The sequence below is a fragment of the Panthera onca genome, chromosome A1 (assembly GCF_046562875.1).
Source record: "Panthera onca isolate mPanOnc1 chromosome A1, mPanOnc1 haplotype 2, whole genome shotgun sequence".
In the NCBI taxonomy this organism is placed as follows: domain Eukaryota; kingdom Metazoa; phylum Chordata; class Mammalia; order Carnivora; family Felidae; genus Panthera; species Panthera onca.
Genome location: NC_138339.1, coordinates 26,979,693 through 27,001,415, shown reverse-complemented (window position 1 = coordinate 27,001,415; position 21,723 = coordinate 26,979,693). Strand labels below are relative to the sequence as shown.

Here is a 21,723-nt window from a genome sequence, read left to right as displayed (position 1 = left end):
AGATCTTCCTCCATGGCTGCTGGTTCGCCTGCTGTGCTCAGACAGGAAGCAGAGATAACCTCAGTGAGGAATGTAAAGGGACTGAACATTATAGGTGGAATAATTACATCATCCCTGGAAACTCTCATTAGAGAGGAAGGGGAATGAGGTTTGTACATAGGAAGGGGATTTAACTACTCCATCAACTCTGATTCCAAGACATTTTCAATGTTGAATTTTTGGAACTGTGTTCAATTCTGCCTGTGACTCAGAGGCAATTGGAGACCCACTCAGTGGGTACCTCTTTCCCCTCTAACCATCCTTTACCATCTGTGGATGCTTTGGATGCTCCTCTGGCTGCCACCAGGAAAAGGAACTGTTGTTCTTGCATCTGCATGGTTCTTGCATTTGGATGGTAAAGGTATAACCTTTACCATCAGTGGATGCTTTGGATGCTCCTGTGGCTGCCACCAGGAAAAGGAACTGTTGTTCTTGCATCTGTCCCCAGCCCCGATCTCATCAAGAGCAAAGGGGGAAAGGAGAAGTCAGATGTCCAAGGCAGGTGTGACGTTCCCTGTCTATATCAGTCACCCTTAGCCTCTCTTTCCCACAGATGGTCGGCTGTGACTATGAGATCGGCTCCAATGCCACGGAGGATCGCTGCGGTGTGTGCCTTGGGGATGGCTCTGCCTGCCAGACTGTGAAGAAGATGTTTAAACAGAAAGAAGGATCTGGTAACAAACAAATAATTGAAGTGGCAGGGGACTGAGAATAGAGGGCAAGATTGATCGCTATGTTTTAAAGCAGATTGTAGCTTTCAAAGAACTCAACATGAATATAGCCTTCACTACAAAGGGATAAGGGCTCCTTGACAGTTTTAGGAAAGGAGTTGATGGCTAGGCAATTACAGGAAACCTCTCAGCACACAGGGATCTAAAGTGACCTGGGGGCTGTCCCCAGGAACAGGAATGAGTATGATCCCTGTGACAGCATCCAGGACTGAAGGCCAATGGCTTAGGAACAGACCTTGAACCTGGGGAGAGAGAGAGATCAGAAGGTGCTGGGAAGGGTACAGACACAAGGCAGGCTCTAAGAGAGCAGAGAAGCCCAGCAGTGGGCTTAATGGCAGAAGTCTCGGAGTGTACTTTCAGGGCCAAAGGAGAGGCAAGGCAAAGTCACTTCAGCTTGCTCTTCTTCCCCATTTCTCCCTGGAAGGGGTTCCTACCCACTGGTGCCCTATGGCTCTCCAGGTGCTTGCTGCTACCTGATGTCCCCTCCTTACCTACACCCTGCTGTTCCTTTCCCATGATGACCTTTCACAAGGTTTGTTCTTTATGCAGCTCTGGGCTGCTAATAATCCTTGGGAATGAAGAGCTTACCCTCACCCCAAGTCAGCTATGGGACCTGCATACTTGTTTTCAGTTAAGCTGGTCCCATGGCACCATCAGTGATTTGTATATAGCTGAAGGGGTCTTGGGAAGGTCTAAGTTAGGCCCAGAGATGATGAAGACAACTGAGTATCATAGCTCAGGCTCCCAAAGAAATACACTAAGATAAGAATTTGATGCAGTTTATTTGAGGGTCGGAGGATCCTGGAAAATGCCAGTAGGGCATGCAGGAAATAGAACGGGGAAAGGAGGAGAGTCAAGAAAGGGTGTGTCAGTAAGCCAGTGACCATTACGTAGGACCCAGTATAGAATCATATATGAGATGGGGCGCCTGGGTGGCTCAGTCAGTTGGGCGTCTGACTTCAGCTCAGGTCACAGTCTCACTGTCTCTGAGTTTGAGCCCCGCTTCGGGCTCTGTGTTGACAGCTCAGAGCCTGGATCCTGCTTCAGCTTCTGTATCTCCCTCTCTCTCTCTGCCCCTCCCCTGTTCACGCTCTGTCTCTCCCTCTCCCTCAAAACTAAATAAAAATAAAAAAAAAAAAAAAGAATTGTATATGAGAGTTTTCCCACCCAAGGGTTAAGAGAGCTGAGACAATGTATGCCAGCTCCCACTGGTCACTGCTCAAGGCTACTTTGGGGAGGGGACAGTTAGGTTGTTAATTCTCTGGATTCCAAAGAAATCTGGGTGCTGGGAGTAGGGAGTCCAGTGTGCACTACCCAGGTAGGTCCTGAGAAGAGAAGGGCACCCTGGGAGTGACACCCAGGATGGGAAATGACAGGGACTCCCAGATGTAGTGGGTCACCCTTTTCCTGGGTCCCAACAAAGTAATGCGTCCCTTTTAGACATGCTCACCACCCAGGGTGAAGTAACTGAGTATGCCCTCAAGTATCAGGTGCATTGACTAAATACTTTATTGGTCCTTAGTACACATAACAGTGGATGACCCAAATGTGTTTAATTTCTACACCTATTTTTTTGATCTTTGACTATTGAATTAATAAGGTTAAATTGTAAAGTGAAATGCTTGTCTTGCCCTTTAGAATTATCATTGAAGGATTATATTTTATGTCTATTTGATGGCTTTATTATGCATGAAACATATCCTTTGCATTACTTATTAAGAATGTGAATAATAACCCAGTAGGTCTTGGCTTATGATCAAGCATCCTATGATAGGTAATATTTATTCAATCTTGTAAAGCTGTTACATAAGTATTTTCCAGTATTTAGGTGTGACCTTATTTACTTGGATTATAAAATAACCCTTCAAATCATGTTTGGACACTTAACCTCAGTATTATGTCTTTGCCTGTAGAGGCTCATATCTTTGGCTTCAGATATGCTGTGCTCCTAACACTATGGTAACTCCTTTGAAAAGCAGAGCTTTCATTCTTGAATCTCCACCACTTAACCTTTTAAGTAAGCCCTTTGGAAATCAAGCTTTAGTTCTGGGTTTTTATCATCTCTACTCTGGTTTCCTAGGAGAAAGGATCAGAAGCATCTTGAGCCTCCCTGCCACCCCCACACCTGCCTTAGAGACCTTGATACCGCTGGCCATGTGCCTACCACTGAGCATTTGGCATCCCTTGTGACTTTGGTTTTCATTTCTCCTTCTCTCATTTGCTTCCCCGAGGACTTCTGATGGCTCTTGGCACCCAGAGAGGTGTGTCCACTTTGTTTTTTTTAACATTTTATTTATTTTTGAGAGAGAGAGAGACAGAGTATGAGCGGGGGAAGAACAGAGAGAGGGAGACACAGAATCTGAAGCGGACTCCAGTCTCCGAGCTGTCAGCACAGAGACTGACGTGGGACTCGAACTCACGAACTGTGAGATCATGACGTGAGCCAAAGTCAGACACTTAGCTGACCGAGCCACCCAGGAGCCCCTGTCCACTTTAGATTGTACATATCCTGACAGGGCTTCCAAGCCCTCTGGCACTGCTACCCCCAGCACAGTAGGGAAATCCAGCCAGATCTCACTCTGGACTCTGTTGACACCCAGCTGGGTGGTGGTCTGTGTTCCTTATACCCACCAGGCCTTCTGCAAGTCCCAACTTTGCTGTGTGCCTAATAAAGCTAGATACATCATAAAGACCCTGGCTGCCGCCACCCCACCTTGGGAATGAAACCACAAAGTGATGCAAAACTCTGTGAAATGGAGTTAGATTGCATTGGGCAGATTGATTCATCCAAGGGCCAAAGTCAAAAGAGGGAACTTAACAACCTCTTTTTGAAGACAACCAAGGTATAGTTAGTTGTTTTCTGTGCTTACTTACATGCTGTCTTGTATTGCTGCCTTACTTCTGCTTCTGTTGTATTCTTTCTTTCTAGTGCAGTTATAAACTGAGGGATGAATCATCTTTTAGGCTCTATCACCACCCTGCCCAACCCCCACGTCAACAAACATAATTTCTATCTATAGGAGGTATTCAGTCAGCGCTTATATAAATTCGAATGAAAAATGCTTTTCTTAAGGTTGGTTGCATATTCCTTTGACAATAAAGGAGACCACATCATTAACAGTTATGCTGATGGCATATCTGAATCAGATATTTTCCCTCCGTGATACCCTGCCTATGGGCCTTTTCGGTTTAGCTGTAGCTCTTTTTTTTTTCTTTCTTTTTTTTTTTTTACATGACTTCGTACAATATTGCATTCGTAATATTGTAAACCACTATTGTAATATTGGGTTTTTGTCACTTTCTGATTCTGGCCCACAGACATAAATCTCAGAATCCTTCCCTTCTTATGAATATCCTGAAGTATTCTTTTCTCCTTGTCTTTCCACCCAGAACTGTGGAGGACTTTGGTGGCTGGCAGTGATTGGCTTGGGGCGTTCCCATTGTAACTTCATCTCTCTGGTCGGGAAGGCATCCCATTTGCCTTCAAGAATTTGTGACACGTGGTGAGCCCTTATGGAGGATTATTCCCAGAGCAAGTATATATCTGCAGTCAGTTACATGGGAGCTGTGGTTGGAAATGGCTTTACACTTAGTCATCAAATCTCCAGAGCCTTGTTACAGGCTCTTGTCACAACCATGATCTTGAGAGAAAGCCCAGTGTCTCCTTTCTGAGAGAAGTAAGCAACTATCAGACAACACTAGAAAAATGATGAACTCGGGCAACAGGTACAACTAGCACTTGAGGCAAGATCATCTCTGTGACTAAAAAGTGATGCGAATATGTAGTCAGTCACCTAGAAGAATTCAGAAATCTTTCAAACTTTGCATGGCCTAACTGATCCATGTGTCTGCCTGTGTTCTCCTCCCTTTTTGCTTCACTTTGGCTCATAGATTTCTTTTAACAGAGTAGGTTTAAAACGAAGTGGAGAAGGTCTGCATTAGAGATGCTCATCATGAAAGGACCCATCTTATCCTCCTCTCTGGCTGCTGCTGCCTTTGACTATGGAGATATGAAATATTAGCCCCTGTCCTTTTTTATGAAGGAAAGAAAGACGATGATGGATGATGTGGAATTGAAATAGGCTGAGAGGCAAGAGACCAGGTGCTGATCCAGATTACCATTGACCATGGGGAAGTCACCCCTTTGGGCCTCCATTTCTGAGGCCCTTTTCAACCCTGTCTGGTATTTTTTGTCTTCCCCCTGCTCTTAGCCCTAAGGCTGATCCTATGTTTATTGAAATCTAAGTGTTGAAGATGGGCAGAGTCTCCAAGAAAAGATGTCTTTATTCATGGCTTTCTTGGGCTATCCCAAAAGCTAAGTCCTTGTCTCTCTTTGTGGAGAGGACCTCATTTAGTAGATTTGATGCTGTGTGCCAGATGGCAGCATCATGTCATGCCTTTTAATTAGTGTCACACTTGAGGAACATTAGGCCCACTTTCTTGTAGACCCTCCATAATAGCTTCCATTTGCTCTCTTGGAGAAAGAAAAAAGAATTGGCATGTTGCTATAGTGCCATGGTTACTATGAGTAGACGTGTCTGAAATTAAAGAACTTAGGTCCAGAATACAGTGAGCTATGTACAGATATCATCCGTTCGTTCATTTATTCATTCACTCTATGACTTGAGAAACATTAATCAAGTACCTGTTGTGTACTTGGCATGGGGTAGGTAGAAGAAAGAATAAGACAATGACTCTCTTCCTGTCAGCTTCTCTCCCTTACCCTAATGGGTAACAGGCCTGGGCCCCACTCTGCCACTTGGCCCTTAGGCACAACTTAAATGAGGAGCCTGGTTTGGAAGGAAGCTGATAGAACATTAAGCTCTGTTCTTCTAAGGGCACCCTGGGCTTGTTACCCAGAGCCTTGACTTCCATCCCAAACTCTCATAGCCCAATTTCTTTGGCCTAGAACCCTGACCTTTTGTCATCTAGTTCCTCAGCTTCGGGGTGTTTTTTTTTTTTTTTTTTTTTCCCACTGCTGCCTAATTTCCTTGATTCTGTATTACTCACCTACCTTGGTCTTAAATGTTAAAACCTGACAGTTTTAACCTCTTGGACTAATTCATTAACTTCCTAAAACCACCACTCTGGATTCCTCTGGCCTTGCTTGGCTTCTCTAGAGTTGACCATTGCCAGACCCAGTGACCACTAAACCAGCTCCTGGTCTTGCTCACACTGGCTGCTCTCATCTATTGCTGGGAACAAGAGACCACATTCTCTGAGTGCCCTGGAACTCTCATACAGGAAATTGTGTCATTTAACTCAGTGCCCAAAGCACCAGCCTTGATTCCTACTCCCCTTATTTAATCACAACCGGAATGTTTTCAGACTTCAATTTTAAGATATTTTTATGGGGCACTTGGGTGGCTCCATTGGTTAAACACCTGACTCTTGATTTCAGCTCAGGTCATGATCTCACGGTCATGATATCGAGCCCAGCATTGGGCTCTGTGCTCAATGTGGAGCCTGATTAAGATTCTCTCTCCCTCTCTCTCTGTTCCTCCCCAGCACGCATGCACACTTGTTCACTCTCTCTCTCTCTCTCTCTCTCTCTCTGTCTCTCAAAAACAAACAAAGCAAACCCCTGTAAATTAAAAAAAATACCTTACAATCTTTTTATTGACCTAGAACAGTTTCCATACAAAATTCACCTTATTAAATATTATTTAAATATTGTTAAATATATACCAAATATATTTGCATATCTGTTTAGTGGGTTTGATGCACATACTAGAGTTATTGTAACTCTCTTGGCATAATATTTAAATTAATTAGGTTTCCTCTGAGATTCATCACAATTTCATTTTCGCAATTAAGCATGTTGAAAAAAAAATCTGCAGTCTAGAAAGCAGAGGAAAGACACAGAAAGTTTCTTCTAGAAACACTTGCTGCCAGTGTCCACACCTTTAGGAAATTACTGGAATGGAGTATGCGGAGCAACTGCCTGGACCTGGAATTATTCCTGCACCTGACCACATGGTACCCATCCACTTCCCGATCCTGTGTGTTTATGTGCTCAGTTCTTCCAGCGGTAGCTCCCGAGTGTCTGCTGCTGATCTTTTTGGTTGTATTAAATTCACCTAGAGTGAAGAATTGACACCAGTTTCAAGTTATGTTAAGATTGCTGTCTTAATCCCATAGTGAGGCATATTCTGGACTTTTTCTTGGGACCACTTAGTTTCTGTCGCTGAGGAAGTGCATGAATGAATGGAACCCATCAACAACACCTCACAACACAGGTTAGGGAGCTGTGACAGCAGTATGTGTGCAAGTTCGATTCAAGTCTGGGCAGTGAGAAGGAAGAGGCAATTTTAGGAACAAATGGCATGGCTTCATGACTCAAAGCTGCTCCTATGCCAATTCTGCAAGGTTCAGTTTGTTTGCTGTTGGCTTAAGAGAGAATAAGGTCCATTCTATGATTTTAGGTGGGTGAATGACATGAAGGGGTCACTGGTTTGCCAAAACATACACAATTGCTTCGGACAGGGTAGGTAGCCCAGTGCTAGAAGATGAGTCCACATGGACAGCATGAGAACATTTTCTTAGAAACCTGAGGCAGAAGGTAGGGCATAATAAAAAGAGGGGATGTGGCTTTCTTGAAACCAGAATGTCACCTTACTTGGAGACTATCCTAGATCATGTTTTCCAGGAGATCCCAGGCTGGAAGGAATGAGAAGGGAAGGAGAGTGAAGGGACCCTCTACTTGACAGTTTTTGTATCAAGAGGGCTCAGGGCTGCCATCCTTTCCCAGAAGCATTTAGGGTCAGGAAGCCCCCGTCAATGTCTGGTCTCTCTTCTATGTTTCCTTTCCCCTGGCTTCTCGCAAGAGGTTTGTGGTTGCTCGTGGTGTTTTCCAAGGTCCTGGTGCCCTTATAACCCTCTTTTTGAAATAATTGAAGCTAAAACTCTCAACGTGGACCAAGGCAGTTGGGCTTTTCAGAAGATCTTCCGGGCATATTTATGGGTAGTTCTTCCTCCTTCTCATGTGGGAGCAGGTCAAGTGCAGGTTGATACCTGTACCTGACCCTGATGTGTCATTGCTGTCAAGGCAGGCCTCAGGAGATGGCCTTTCCCAGAGCCTCCTTACATTACACCAGGAGATTTGGGCCTGCACTGAGGATGGTCTTGCTTGCTGCAAACTGACAGCATAAATCTTAAGAAAAAAAAAAAAAAAGATGAGCTGGTAGTTCTAGATAAATTGTCAGGGGGTTAATAGTCTGACCTCATTATGAGCACATTTTTATTAGAAATATGCTACTGGGTAAATTTTGTTTTGTGAATTGCAAAGAACAGTTGGATAAGGTGCACTTTAGCACCAATAATCCATTGTTATCTCTTATAATGATGGTTTCAGAAGCGGGGCCGGTCTTCTGCCCCATCCTCAAAGACCCCAAGTATTCTTTCAGCTCAAAGGACTCAGGACTCAGTGATAGGCTGGCTTCTCCAGGTGATCTCCGTGGGCCCAGAGACTCCTTCTCTGAGGTCAAGATTACATTTTCCTACTTTCCCCATTTTCTTGGTATTACCCCAATACTGGTGCAAATGACTGATGTTTACTAGGGAGGGTGGGAGAAAGTGACTTTCTGAATGTATGTACTCACCATTCTTAGTACTTTGGAAAAAGCCTTATCAACCCTGAAAGCCTTCCTTTGATGCAGAATAAATGTCTCAATAACTTTCCACCCTTACTTTTTAATATGATTCTTATTTCTGTAAAGAAGACCCTTGAGGATAAGATACTCAGGAATATTCTCTTTCTACCAACCACATTTTCTTATTAAAAACAATATATTAAGAATTGGTTAGCAAACCCTGGGTATAGGTGTATGTGCTTTCTACCTAGGTGTGTGATGTGGATACATTTCTTCTTTGTGTGGGAACCCGGGTTTCTCATTTGATAAACAGAAAGGTTTATAGCCATTCATTTCCATTTAAGTGTCCATTAGTAGCAGATTGGTTAAACAAATGGGTTTATGTCATTTTTGCAGTTGTTGAAATGCTCAAAAAATATGGAAAGATATGTAAGGTATATTAAATTTAAAAAGCAATAGTTGGAATAGTTCATATAGTATGATCCCACTTGTTTAAAAAATTATGTGTATATGTGCTTATACATGCAAAGAAAGATTTTGGAAGAGAATCCAGGAAACTTATTCACTGTAATTGTCCTTGAGACATAGGACTGGGGGTGAAGGGAAATTGAACATTTTACTTTTCATTTTATATTCTTCTCAAGTATGGGCTTTTTTGTCATGTGCAAAGGAGTCTGGTAGAGATATTGTGGTTCTTTCTAACTCCAAGTTACCATAATTTTATCCTTTGGCCTTCCCCCAGATATTCTTTTGCAAAATACGTGGTAGAAATGTGCATTACTTTTGCTCATGGCTAAATCGATCTCAGTTTACATCTTCTGTGAACTGCCTGTAGACTGTTTAGAAGCAGCACTTAGATTCACTGGAAGCTTTTATTTTAAATCTGATGTACCTCCCCTTTGAAGTTTGCAGAATCTGGATGACAAATATTTCTAAATTTGGATTTTTTTTCTTAAGTGGAAGATAAAAAAGCAAACTCCGGGATTATTTTCCATCTAGTTCCCATTGGTTTTTTTTTTTTTTTTTTTTTTTTTTGGGTGGGGGGAGGGATTGTTTTGCTGTTTGTCTGTAAACAAAGGAGATAAGGTGATTGTCCTGCTATGTAATGCCAGTTGAGCTTTCTGCATGAGTTCTGCTCTGAGAAGGCAGGCAATATCCCAAGTCAGAAAGTGGCTGTGGGATGCAACACTCCAAAGGCATTTCAGAAAATTGCAATAGCCTCACTTACATGTGATAAATATGTTCCTAGAGCTACTTGTAAATTTGTAGTTTTAATCAGCTGTTTCAGGCAAGTATTGTGAGGATCAAACGGAATTTAATAAGGTGCTACAAGACCTGCGTTTTGGTCTTGCTGGATGATAGCTGTCAGTTTGAAAAATGGGGCTGAGGTTGTGGCCTGAGCTTCTAAGCAAATTGTTCCTGCTGGCTTCCTAGGATTTTAGCTCCCAAGACCCCCTGCTACTTCAGCATTGATGGAGGGGGAGCAGTCAAGGTACTTTCAGGTGACAGAGATGCAGGTTTCCTTGGGGTCAAAAAACCTAGTACATGTCCAGTGGAAAATGGCCAGGATGATCAGGGTCTTAAGACCAAATTTTGCATGGAAAGAAAGGTTAAAGGAACAAGAATGTTTCGCTTAGAAAAGAGAAAAATGAATATCAGAGCCGCCAGCAATGTCAGACATCATCTATTCAATCCCCTTTATTGTGCAGATGACATTCAAGGAAGTTAAATAAGTGCATGAAAGTCATAAAACACATTCGTGGTGATGCAGAAGCTAGGACTCAAGTGTTCTGACTCCCCTGCCCCCACACGTTTGCATGCCATCCCCAAAGTTCATGTTCTTTCCGTTCTATCCCACTGATGGTTCTTAAGAAACACAAACAGGATAAATGCATAAAGTGCTTAGCATGGAGTCTGCCAAAGAGGGGAAACCATTATGTGTTAATTCCTTTTCTCCCCAGTATGCCCCCTGCCATGACTACCAGTATACAAGGATAAGACTGTAGCTAGAATTGATCATCATCTTTAAATGAATGCCTTCTGTGCTCTTTCAGGTTGGAGTAGAGCACATGAGAGTAGAACATAAATTCATATTTCAGCATAACAAAAAAAAAAAAATAAGAAAAAAAACCCTTTCTAATGAATAGAATTGTCCAGCAATATAAAAAGCTGTACTCAGAGCTGAGTTTCTCATCACAAGTTGTATTCAAGAGCACCAGGTGGCAAATCAATCCATGATTTCTCCTGGGATTCTATTAATGAATTTAAGCTATGATTAGATTACTTCTAAGAGTCTGTCTTTAACTTGGAGGCAATGAGGATGAATAAGCAGAAGGATGTATCCAATGTAATGTTGAAAAAGATTAATCTGATAGCAGCAACAAATGGGGGAGCAGAAATGCTGATGGGAAGCTAGTTAAGGGCTGTAAATATTTGAACTGTCAACTTAAAATTACAGAAATGTCAATGCTGGGTCAACCACAAATGCTTCATAGTCCAATCTGCATTTATTTCACCTCTTCTCATAAAACTGTGTATACACTAAGTCATAGAGCCCCTGGAAATTCTACTCCTGGCCAAGCTCTTTAAAATTCCCCATGACTAGTGTATCCACTAATCCCAATGACCACCCAAAAGGAATGCAAGGGCACTAAGTCATGGAGATGAATGATGGATCAGAAGCAGATTGTGTTCACTTAAGCTACTGTGCCTTTTCCGTTATTGTATCTTCTCTCCTTAGGTTATGTTGACATTGGACTGATTCCAAAAGGAGCAAGGGACATAAGGGTAATGGAGGTTGAAGGAGCTGGAAACTTTTTGGCCATCAGGAGTGAAGACCCCAAAAAATATTACCTCAATGGAGGATTTATTATCCAGTGGAATGGAAACTACAAGCTGGCAGGGACCATCTTCCAATATGACAGGAAAGGAGACCTGGAGAAACTGATGGCCACAGGTCCTACCAATGAGTCAGTGTGGATCCAGGTAATGCAGAGGGGAAGGCAGCTGATGATATGTACATTAGTTAGGGCATTTATGATGTTCTTTTCCAAGGTATTTGCTAGGGGACATTAATTAAAAATACTTAAAATTTTTAGCAAGGAGCAGGGAGGGAAGCAAGATGTTACTTGTGCTGTTAATCCTTTATTGCCTAGAAATTTCTGAAGTCCCCATAATGAAATGATGGGGTCCCTAAAATCCTCTAATGGGAGTTTTGAGTTCAGTTTCCACTATGGTTGACCTAAGCTGTTTATTTGCAGGTGTTTCTCAGGTATAAAAAAAAGATGCTGTCAATCTATGTCAGTGTGGCATGAGTTTCCAAGTAGCTTTCCAGCAATGGTGATGGACTGACATGGTTTTTTCATATGTTATCATGTGTTTGTCCTCAGACAAGATGTTTGACTTTGTGAAACTCTTGGGGGAGAATGGAGTTAGAATGTAGTATGTCTCCTTGAAGGCACAAGTGGGTGTTGTGAGAGTTGAATAAGTAAATTGTCTTTCGTGTTGGCAAGGAACTATAGAAAAGGAGTGGATTATATCAGTAGAGACAAGGCAAGTTGGGGATTACAGATGGCCCAAGAGAAAGTCAGATATAACCATATTCAGAAGTTAGGAGGTAATTGCAGAGCCAGAGATCAGAGCACTCATAAAAGCTGGAGGTCAAGGCTTGACAGCTATGATTCATAAATGTCTTGAGACCTGAAATCTTACCTGCCTACATGGCAAAGGATTTACATACGGGAACCCCAATCCCAGGAGCAACCAATCCACCAATTTTAAATATGTGGTAAGTAGAGTACCTGCAGGAGAGGGAAGTGAGGGGGGGGGGGGTCCCAAGAATGGTATGCCTTGCCTAAAGCCCATGACCATTTTTATTGCAGAACTATATGCTTTAAAGGAATTAACTCACCTGAGAGCTAGAGAATAGCATCATAAGGCAACAGCAACAACAATAATAAAAATTAATGTTTATTGAATGCTAACTACATATGAGGCACTATTCTATTCATATCTTTTTTTTTAAGATTTTATTTTTAATCTGTACACCCAACGTGGGTCTTGAACTTACAACCTGAGATCAAGAGTTGCATGCTCTCCTGACTGAGCCTACCCAACGCCCTGTATTCTACTCATATCCAGTTATGTTACATTTATTTACTTATTCGACTCTCACAACATCCCTATTAGTCATGCTATTATTATCCTCACTTTGTAAATAGGGGAAACTAAGGCACAAAGATATTAAGTAACTTACCTGTAATCACAAAGTTATTAAGTACACAAGGGTGCAAGGTGACCTACCAGTCTATTGTTGGAAAAGACACTATCCCCATTCCCTCAGAGAAATTCCCATAAGATTAAATCTCCATGGAAATTCAGCCAAGAAATAATCAAATGGAGATTAGATGAGATAGATAAAGGTATAGATGTAGGTAGATATACATATAGATATAGATAGATGTGTAGGTGGAAGTAGAGGTGGAGATATATTCATTTATTGGCGTTTGCTCCAATGCATGTCTTCATAATTACTTTAAGATGATGGACATTCTGTAGCATTTGTTATTATAGCACTGTGTTTTGTAATATAAAGTCACGACAGTGATGTCAACCCTCTATTGCCTTTTAGCTTCTGTTCCAGGTGACTAACCCTGGCATCAAATATGAGTATACAATCCGGAAAGATGGCCTTGACAATGACGTGGAAAAACTGGTGTACTTCTGGCAGTATGGCCACTGGACAGAGTGCAGCGTAACATGTGGGACAGGTGAGAGACAGCTGCTGTGTCTCTGAATCCGTGTCAGCTTCACATTGGGCCACGGAGGCAGTCTGAGCCAGTGGTTCATACTCTGTGCCTATAGGTCTGCAGGGTTCCACAAACATGGCCCGGGGCCTCTCTGAGAGTGAATATGCTGGCCATGGTCTAAAGAGAAAGGCAGTTTTTCTTGTATCAGCTTTATGTACTGTTGTTCATGAAAGAGTTTGTTTGAAAAAAAGGTTACATGTCTTATTTTGTTTTGTTTTCAGAATTATTGAGATAAAAGTGACACATCATAACATTGTATAAATTTAAATTGTACCGGATGATTTGATACACGTACATATTGTGAAACGTTTACCATGATAAGGTCAGCCAACATATCCATCACTCCACAAAGTTACCTTTTTGTGTATGTGGTGAGAACATTTAATATCTGCTCTTTTGGCAACTTTCAGGCATACAATACAGTATTACATGTGTTTTGCTTTTTTAATGTTTATTTATTGATATTTGAGAGAGAGAATGAGTGCGTGCACAAGCTGGAGAGGGTCAGAGAGAGAGGGAGAGGGAGAGAATCCCAAGCAGGCTCCACACTGTTAGCTCAGAGCCCGATGCGGGGCTCCATCCCACGAACCATGAGATCATGACCTGAGCCAAAATCAAGAGTTGGGTGCCCCAGTATTACATGTGTTTTAAAAAGCAAAACAGAAAGGCTTAAAAGCCTGGTTGAGGACCTGAAGTTCACAAAAGTCAAACACCCTGCAGGACACCTGGATGGCTCAGTCAGATAAGGGTTCTAGTCTTGATTTTGGCTCAGGTCATGATCTCATGACTTATGAGATCGAGCCCCAAATCGGGCACCACACTGAGCCTGCTTGGGATTCTCTCTCTCCCTCTCTCTCTGCCCCTCCCCCACTGTACTCTCTCTCTCTCAAAATAAATAAATGAACATTTAAACAACAACAACAGCAACAAAAGTCGAATACCCGGCTCAGAGGCATACTGTAAATGATGGGCAAATCCAAACCATAACAGGCTCTCCTGATTCCAACCTCGTGTTCTTTTTTCTGTCTCCAATTTACCACATTTTCCTATCTACTAGGAGAGTAGTTTCCTCTCATAAAATTGAGCATTGGAGAGATTCCTTGCTGTCAAATATATCAGGATGGAATAAGTTCTGCTACCATAAGAAATCACAATCTCAGGACTTCAACACAGGGAAGGTTTATTTCTAACCCATTGTAAGTCTGATGCAGATTGGGTGGCCCAGCTTCATCTTGCAACTAAGACATCTGATATGTGTGGCTTCCAGCATGCCCCACAGCAAACAGAAATGGAAGAGGCAGACTGGCTCTTATTAAGGGCCACGGCCTGGTGGTGACACAGATCATTTCTGCTCACCTTTCATTTCATTGGTTGGCCTTAGTCCTCTGAGTACAAGCTGGAAACTGTGAACAAGTGCACGGACATTTGTAGGGCATCCACTCTCTTGGCTGAAGGCTGGGTGAACTTCTCTAAGGTCTGGGGTGAGGGGGCGGGGAAGGGTATGTCAGGTACTTGGGGCTCTTCACTCATTTGGGGGGCTTTAATAGTAGTCCCGTATGAGGCCTCTGCCTCTCTTTTTTGGATCATGTCCAAGTCTGTTCTGGAACTTCCTGCCTTTAGCTTGTAACTACTGCCTTTAAAACTAGGGCAGCAATAAGGGGAAGTGCCAAATTCAGCGAGGTAGCCAAGAGAATGGAAGTGAAGGAGTGAATGGCCAGAAGAACACAGTCACCTACTCTGTGGGCCTCTCTCTTATATACTCTGTCTCATCACCATTCCTTCACTCACTCCTCCCTGTACCTGTGCCCCCTGCCCCAGGAAGCAGTCCTGGAAAGGGGTCCAGCAATGGACATTGAGTCACGCATTGTCAACCTAATCGACGATTCTTGTATTTCCAACTTCTCTCTTCCCCTCCTTCAGTACAGAAACCAAGGGTTAACTTTTGGAAATCGTAGGGATCATGTTCATTTCAAAATGTGTGCTGTTTTGAAAATCCTAGTCCTCTGGAAATCCATTAGGTCAAAGCTGTGATTTGTGGCAGCAGCCGTAAGTGGGGTTGGTGTCATACTGCTATCCCCAGTGCTACCCCTGGCATTTCCAGATGTCCTGCCCCACTGCCCAGGGGGCTGGGCTTGCCGAGAAGCAAAAGCAACATAAACAAAAAATAAGTTGGTGAAAAATATTTCCTTGAGGAGCAGTTGTGAGGAAAATGAGGTCATGGGGACTATAGATACAAATACTTTTTTGAGTTCTCATCCCCATTTTTCTCTTCTTTAGGTGAAGTACAGGTTTAAGCTTTAAGCTGAAATCCTTTGTCCCCGGACACCAAGGAGTGAAAACTCAGCCAGTCCAGGCTGGGCAGGGGCCCCTCCACAAAACAGGAGAGCACCCACCCGCCCCTCTTTTCTGTTTCAACATGGGATGAATTCTTTGCATTATTACACATGCAATATTTCAGAGCATAGGAATACAAGATAAATGACTGATTTGTGCTGTGTTCGTAAAGATGAGATGCATCCTCTTGGCTAGGAAATGAGATTCCCTTACCAAATGTGCATCAGGAACTTGGTTCTGATACAGCCTGATCCTTCAGCAACACCTCGGCCTGCTTGGGCAAATGTCATTCTGGTTATTAAACCTTAACAGGAACTATGAGGAAGCTGCCAGTGTCCATGTGCTCACCTGATTCTCAGTCACACTGCCTATTTGAGCAACAGTGAGCTCTTATTCTGGCAGAGAAGAAAGGCAACATATCTACTCTCATGCTGTCAGACACAGAGGGTGAAATGCTAATATTCCCGTAGGACACACATTGCTAAATATAAAGATGGAAGACCGCCTGAAACACTGAATCAGTCAACTGTGTATTTTTAGTTGCTTTGAGCTAAAACGTTCTATACTATAAAAGTAGGTTAAAAATATTATTGAAAAATTAGAAATAGAAAAAGTCACCACCCTGACACAAAGCATTTTTCTACTTTTCTTTTTTGCCTTTCTTTTTTTTTTTAAGTTTTCTTAACGTTTATTTATTATTGACAGACAGAAAGAGACAGAACATGAGCAGGGGAGGGATAGAGGAGGGGGAGACACAGACTCCGAAGCAGGCTTCAGGCTCTGAGCTGTCAGCACAGAGCCCGAGGCGGGGCTCGAACTCACAAACCGCAAGATCATAACCTGAGACAAAGTTGGACACCCAAATGACTGAGCCACCCAGGCGCCCCTTTTTTGTCTTTCAATATGCTTTTTTCTAGTTACAGATGTATATAGTTATGTGCATATGGATGTGTTTATGTACGTATACACATGCTTTCACTTAATGCCATTAACATGGGTACATTTCCATGTGTTACTCAGTCTTCATAGCTCTCATTTTTTGGATACATTATGTTTCACTGGCAAGACAAAGCAAAATGTCTTTTAGCCAATTTCTTATTGATCATCATATTCTGATGATTTCATTAGTGTTAATTTGTAGATGGAATTTCTGGGCTCATAGAGCATAAATATTGGGGCTTCTGGGTGGCTCACTTGGTCGAGCATCCAACTTCGCTTCAGGTCATGATCTCACGGTTCGTGAGTTTGAGCCCCATGTCGGGCTCTGTGCTGACAGCTCAGAACCTGGAGCCTGCTTTGGATTCTGTGTCTCCCTCTCTCTCTGCCCCTTCCTGACTCACACTCTGTCTCTGTCTCTGTCTCTCTCTCAAAAATAAATAAACATTAAAAAAAGGAGCATAAATATTATGGCAATGTTAAGAAACTTATTACCAAATTGATTCCCATAGTAAAAGAGTTTGCAAACAGGTAGTAGCAATTATTTTATTTTATTTTATTTTATTTTATTTTATTCTATTTGTCTTGTTTTGTTTTGTTTTTATTATTATTGTATTATTTTAGCTTTACACTTTTTCACTGGGAAGCATTATAAATCTCTTAGCAAAATGGAGAATGTAACAGCAAACTCTTGCATGCCAGACACTCAGTTTTCTCAGATCTTACCATTACTCATGCTTATTTCAATCTTCATTTTTAAAGAAAAGAAATTGCACAAATGCACATGATAAACACCCCCTGACTCCTCTCCCTTTCCTTTTTCCCCAGAGTTAACCAGGGTCATGTAACCAGTATTTGTTATTATCATGCATTCGTTAAATACTCTTATTATACATGTGAATACTCATCCACATTAAAAAATATTGTTTCTCGGGCATTTAAGCTTATAAATAGTGTCATACTCTGTGTATCGTTCTCTATCTTGTTTTACTCAGTATTATGCTTTTGAGATAAGTCCACACTAATGAAAGTAGCTTTTTGTACATTCACCTGAAGGTCTGCGTACCATCCCACTGTGTGAATATACAATTATTTCTGCATTACACTATTCTGCAGTCAGTTATAAACATTTTTGTAGTGCCATAATGAACGCCTTTCCTTAATAGCACTAAAGCTCAAAATAATCATGTACATTTAAGATATGTCCACATATCCTTGATAAAGCATGAGTATTACAAATAGGGACACACATTCCACTCTGACCCTGATGTGTGACTATAGGCTGATATCTAGATGACAATTCACTTCTTTGGAAAATCAGAATCAGATACTTCTTTGACCCCTTTAAAATCGCATTCGTCTTGGTACTAATCCATCTGACTTCGTCCACTGTAATTGTCAGGTAGGGTCAACCGAGTGAAGATACTGGTCTCTAACAATATCTGGAAGACTTTTGTAATATTTAGGACCATAAAAATAACAGAAACGTTGAGATGGATTTAAGCATTTACTGTGGAACGAGGCTTATATAGTTCATCGTATGCATAAACACATAGTATTTATAAGATAAACGACAAGTGACATATAGTGATACATACACCATTAATTTCAATGGAGGAACTCTGACACATCATTATTAATTTTGCCCTACGCGCCCCACAGTATCTGCCCGGCCAGTCTATGTTCATCACCACGCTGATCCACCAGACCAACCAGGCAATAGGGATTTTATGTTATGTTTTGTGTCCTTCTGCTACTGCTGGAGTCAGGAGCACGGAGCAATTTTTGCTATTCCTGCACAGAAACAAGCCTTTTGGGAGGATGTTTCCAACCTCTGAGAGTCACCTGACAGTTAGTTTCCTTTTAGGTTGTGACATTAAGAATTTGCCAAACCACCCAAAGTTTCAATGAAACTTCTAAGCATCTAAGCTTTTCTTTTTTCTGCTCTATAACTGCAGGTACATGTCAGTGTTTCTGGCGTCCACATTTCAGTCTCTATCCACTCACATTGTCCAAGACTTCTCTACAGGTGTTTGTGTCTTTCCAAACAATGACTCGTTCCTTGTGCCACGGAAGTTCCTTTTGTAATGTTGCTTCCAGCTGTTGACAGTGTTTTATTTCTAGGACAAAAGAAGAATAAGACAGTCTTATCAGTTGAGAAAGCCTGAGTGTTTGAAAGGTTACTTATCTTCTTCAAAAGAAAAAAAATACTGTTTTAGTCAACAACAAAATACTGTCGATTCATTTAAAAGGATTCACTTACTGTATGACAACTCCCTCTGACATTTTTAAATGATGAGATGTGATCACTGACATCTGAGTATGAAAGCCAGCCTGGGAGATTATGCTGGAACGGGGCGTGTGAAGCAGTGTGAGGTGGCAGATGGCAGGAGAACGGCCTCCAGTTTGGGTCCTGCCTGCTGTGTGTTTGTGGGGAAGTCCCTCCGTGTGCTAACGTGAGGAGGTGACCAGCTTATCGGTGTACTCGTGGCCTTTCTGATTCAAGAATTCTGTACACCAGCAAGCCCACTCAAGGCCTGGATGCCCTGAGAGTTCAGGGCACCAACCTGTGTGCACGCTGATGGCTCTGTCCCCTGGTGGGCGGGGGGGGGGGGGGGGGGGGGGGGAGAAGGTGGGTGGGGTCCCAGTCTTCAGTCTTCTACCCCAGTATTTCACATCCAGCATTGAAGTGTTAGCCCCCTCAAGAGACATGATGACTCCCTTCTCACTCTCCCTCCACCTCTCAATCCGTGACATGCTGGCCACTCCCCTCACTTCTCTTGGTAATGATGTCTTAGCAAAAGCTGTGGTCCCTTTCCTCTGTCAGCCTGTGGGACTTCACTGTGCCTCCATTTCATCTTTCACATACAAATAATGGTAGTGTTGACCTCACTGGATTGTTGTGAGGTTTGGGTTTCTGTCTACCAAAATAGATAATAAGTAATACATTTTACGTATTATATATTTGTATGTGTACATATATGTTTGTTTATTTGTACACACACACATACAGTTCTGAACAGCACCTGAGACAAGGCAAGTGCTACATGTGTTCACTATTATTATTTATCCAAAGCTAAACCCAGCCTACAGGTGTTCTTGGTCTGCCTACAGAACGTGCCACCCCCCGTGTGCTTTTCTTACTCACATTACCGACCTGGTCTCTGAAGGCAGCAGTATTTTTAGTCCCTGTTTTCAAAGCTTCTACTTTAGAAACATGACCCCTCAAACTTTAAAACATTCTTTTGAATTTTATTCCTGTCTTTCAGAGTTTACTAATAATATAAACATCCCTACCCGCTTTGTTCCTTTATTAAGCTAATAGCAATTGTGTTATAATACCTGGTGATAATATCTGCTTTCGTTATTTAAGTCTCACTTTTTTTTATTTGGAATATATGTATTGGTCTTGTCTCCACAGTTACATTATAATCTGTATATGAGATTGTGTGTTAATCTACCTATATTATCTGTAGTCCTTCTCAAGCAAGATATCTTCCACCCACTGTGAGCTGTAGCATGAGTGAAGTAGAGACTCCATTCCCTATCCATACTTTGAAAGCCAGACACCTTATGGACAACTTTCCCATCAGTGATAAGCGTGGTCACTTGACATGACCAGGGGCCTCCCTGACACTAGGTATGTGGGCTCAGGATTTAACACGTGTGAACCTTTCTGCCCTGCCCCCAGGTATCCGCCGCCAGACTGCCCATTGTGTGAAGAAGGGCCACGGGATGGTGAAAGCTACCTTTTGTGACCCAGAAACACAGCCCAACAGGAGACAGAAGAAGTGCTATGAAAAGGACTGTCCACCCAGGTAACCACTGATAAAAGAGCTCTGTGTGTCTGATGTAACAGTAATCTAATGCTCAGTGGTAAAGGAGGTTGGGAAGCTTTGTCATTAGAATAAATACAGAAAAACCTTTACAGGTGTCTGTGGCTATGCTGTTGGAGCCTGTGGCAACCTGTGAGTGAGGACATCTTCTCCCCATAGAGCAGTAGTTCTTACAAAGATGTGTTCTGTGTTTTTTTATTTGGTAAGACTAAGTCTCAGAGCATTGTTGAAGAGAATGTTCTATGGATCCCCCAAAGTTCTTCAGATAACAGGTGTGGCTCTTCTAAGAGCACTGGACCGGTGCAACAGTAGCCTTCACCTTCTGATCACTGGGCCCACCTGCACTTATGGCTGCCTGGAAGGGTGGCCTTCAGAGCAGGCTCTCTTAATCTCAGCACCATTGACATTTGGGGCCAGATAACTCTTTGTTGCAGGGCTATCCTGCACGCCCTATGATGTGTAGTGACCCCTGGCCTGTACCTGCTTAGATTTTAGTAGCAACCTCCCCCCTTCCTCCAGGTTGTCACGACCAAAAACATCTCCAAACATTGCTAAGTGTCTTGTCAAGGGCAAAAGCACCCTTGGTTGAAAAGCAGCATTATAGAGGTATTCATTTCCTGCTCACCATATTGGTTCTAGATATTGGAGTCCCAGAAGGTGGCTGTAATGTAGGGGCTTATGTTAAAGGCCGGGGGGGGGGGGGTCGGGAGCCAAGGAGAAGGAGAATGGAGAGAGGAAGAGAGAGGGGAGGGACAGAGAAGAAAGGAAGTGAAGGAAGAAGGAAAGAATGAATTCTGGAGAGTGTCTTCATTTTCTAGTGACCACAAACAGGGGTATATTTAGGTTGCCAATCTCATCAGGCATTCATTCCAATCCTAAGAAGACACACTAAGTTTAGTCAAACAGGAGGGGACTCATTGGTATCATAAATCAAATAGGTGACGAACCAAACTCTAAAGAAGAGCCAGAAGAATGTGATAAATGCTGAAGAACTGTGTAAAAAGAAGAGTCTAGGCAAGTCAGTGAAGGCAAGCAATATCTGTCTCTAGTGGGGGCAGACAGGCTGGCCCCAGAGGCCAGAGTCAGCGGGTTTATTCTCTGTCCAGCTCTGTGGGCTCTGGTGGAGAAGGAGTGGGCTGTGAGGCCGGGAGCCAGATCCTGTCGTGCGGCAACAGGACGGAGGCACTGCCTCACCTCACCTTGGTCACCTCACCTGGCTGCAGCTCTGGCCAACACTAGGTTTTGTCTGCAGCTGTACTTTCTATAATTTCTTCTTAGGGAAGAGTGAGCCAGAAAAGAAAAGGTCATATCTGGGGGCTGGTCACTAGCCCACAGCTCTGCAGGGCTCACGTGCTTCCTCACCCCCAGTCCCCCGCAAAGTTGATGACCCTGTACCAGTAAATTCCTGTTGCGCTCATTAGACAGCAGCCATGATACATGTGCCTGC

General features: G+C 42.7%; 1 protein-coding gene across 1 annotated transcript in view; it reads left to right on the top strand.

The window, feature by feature from the left end:
• ADAMTS12 (ADAM metallopeptidase with thrombospondin type 1 motif 12) overlaps positions 1-21,723 on the top strand; it is a 330,050-nt gene that overhangs the window by 249,673 nt on the left and 58,654 nt on the right. Inside the window, exons 14-17 of the mRNA XM_078444728.2 lie at positions 593-713; positions 11,103-11,347; positions 12,993-13,131; positions 20,132-20,258. Of these exons, the coding sequence (XP_078300854.2) occupies positions 593-713; positions 11,103-11,347; positions 12,993-13,131; positions 20,132-20,258 (632 nt within the window). The remainder of the gene's footprint in view (positions 1-592; positions 714-11,102; positions 11,348-12,992; positions 13,132-20,131; positions 20,259-21,723) is intronic.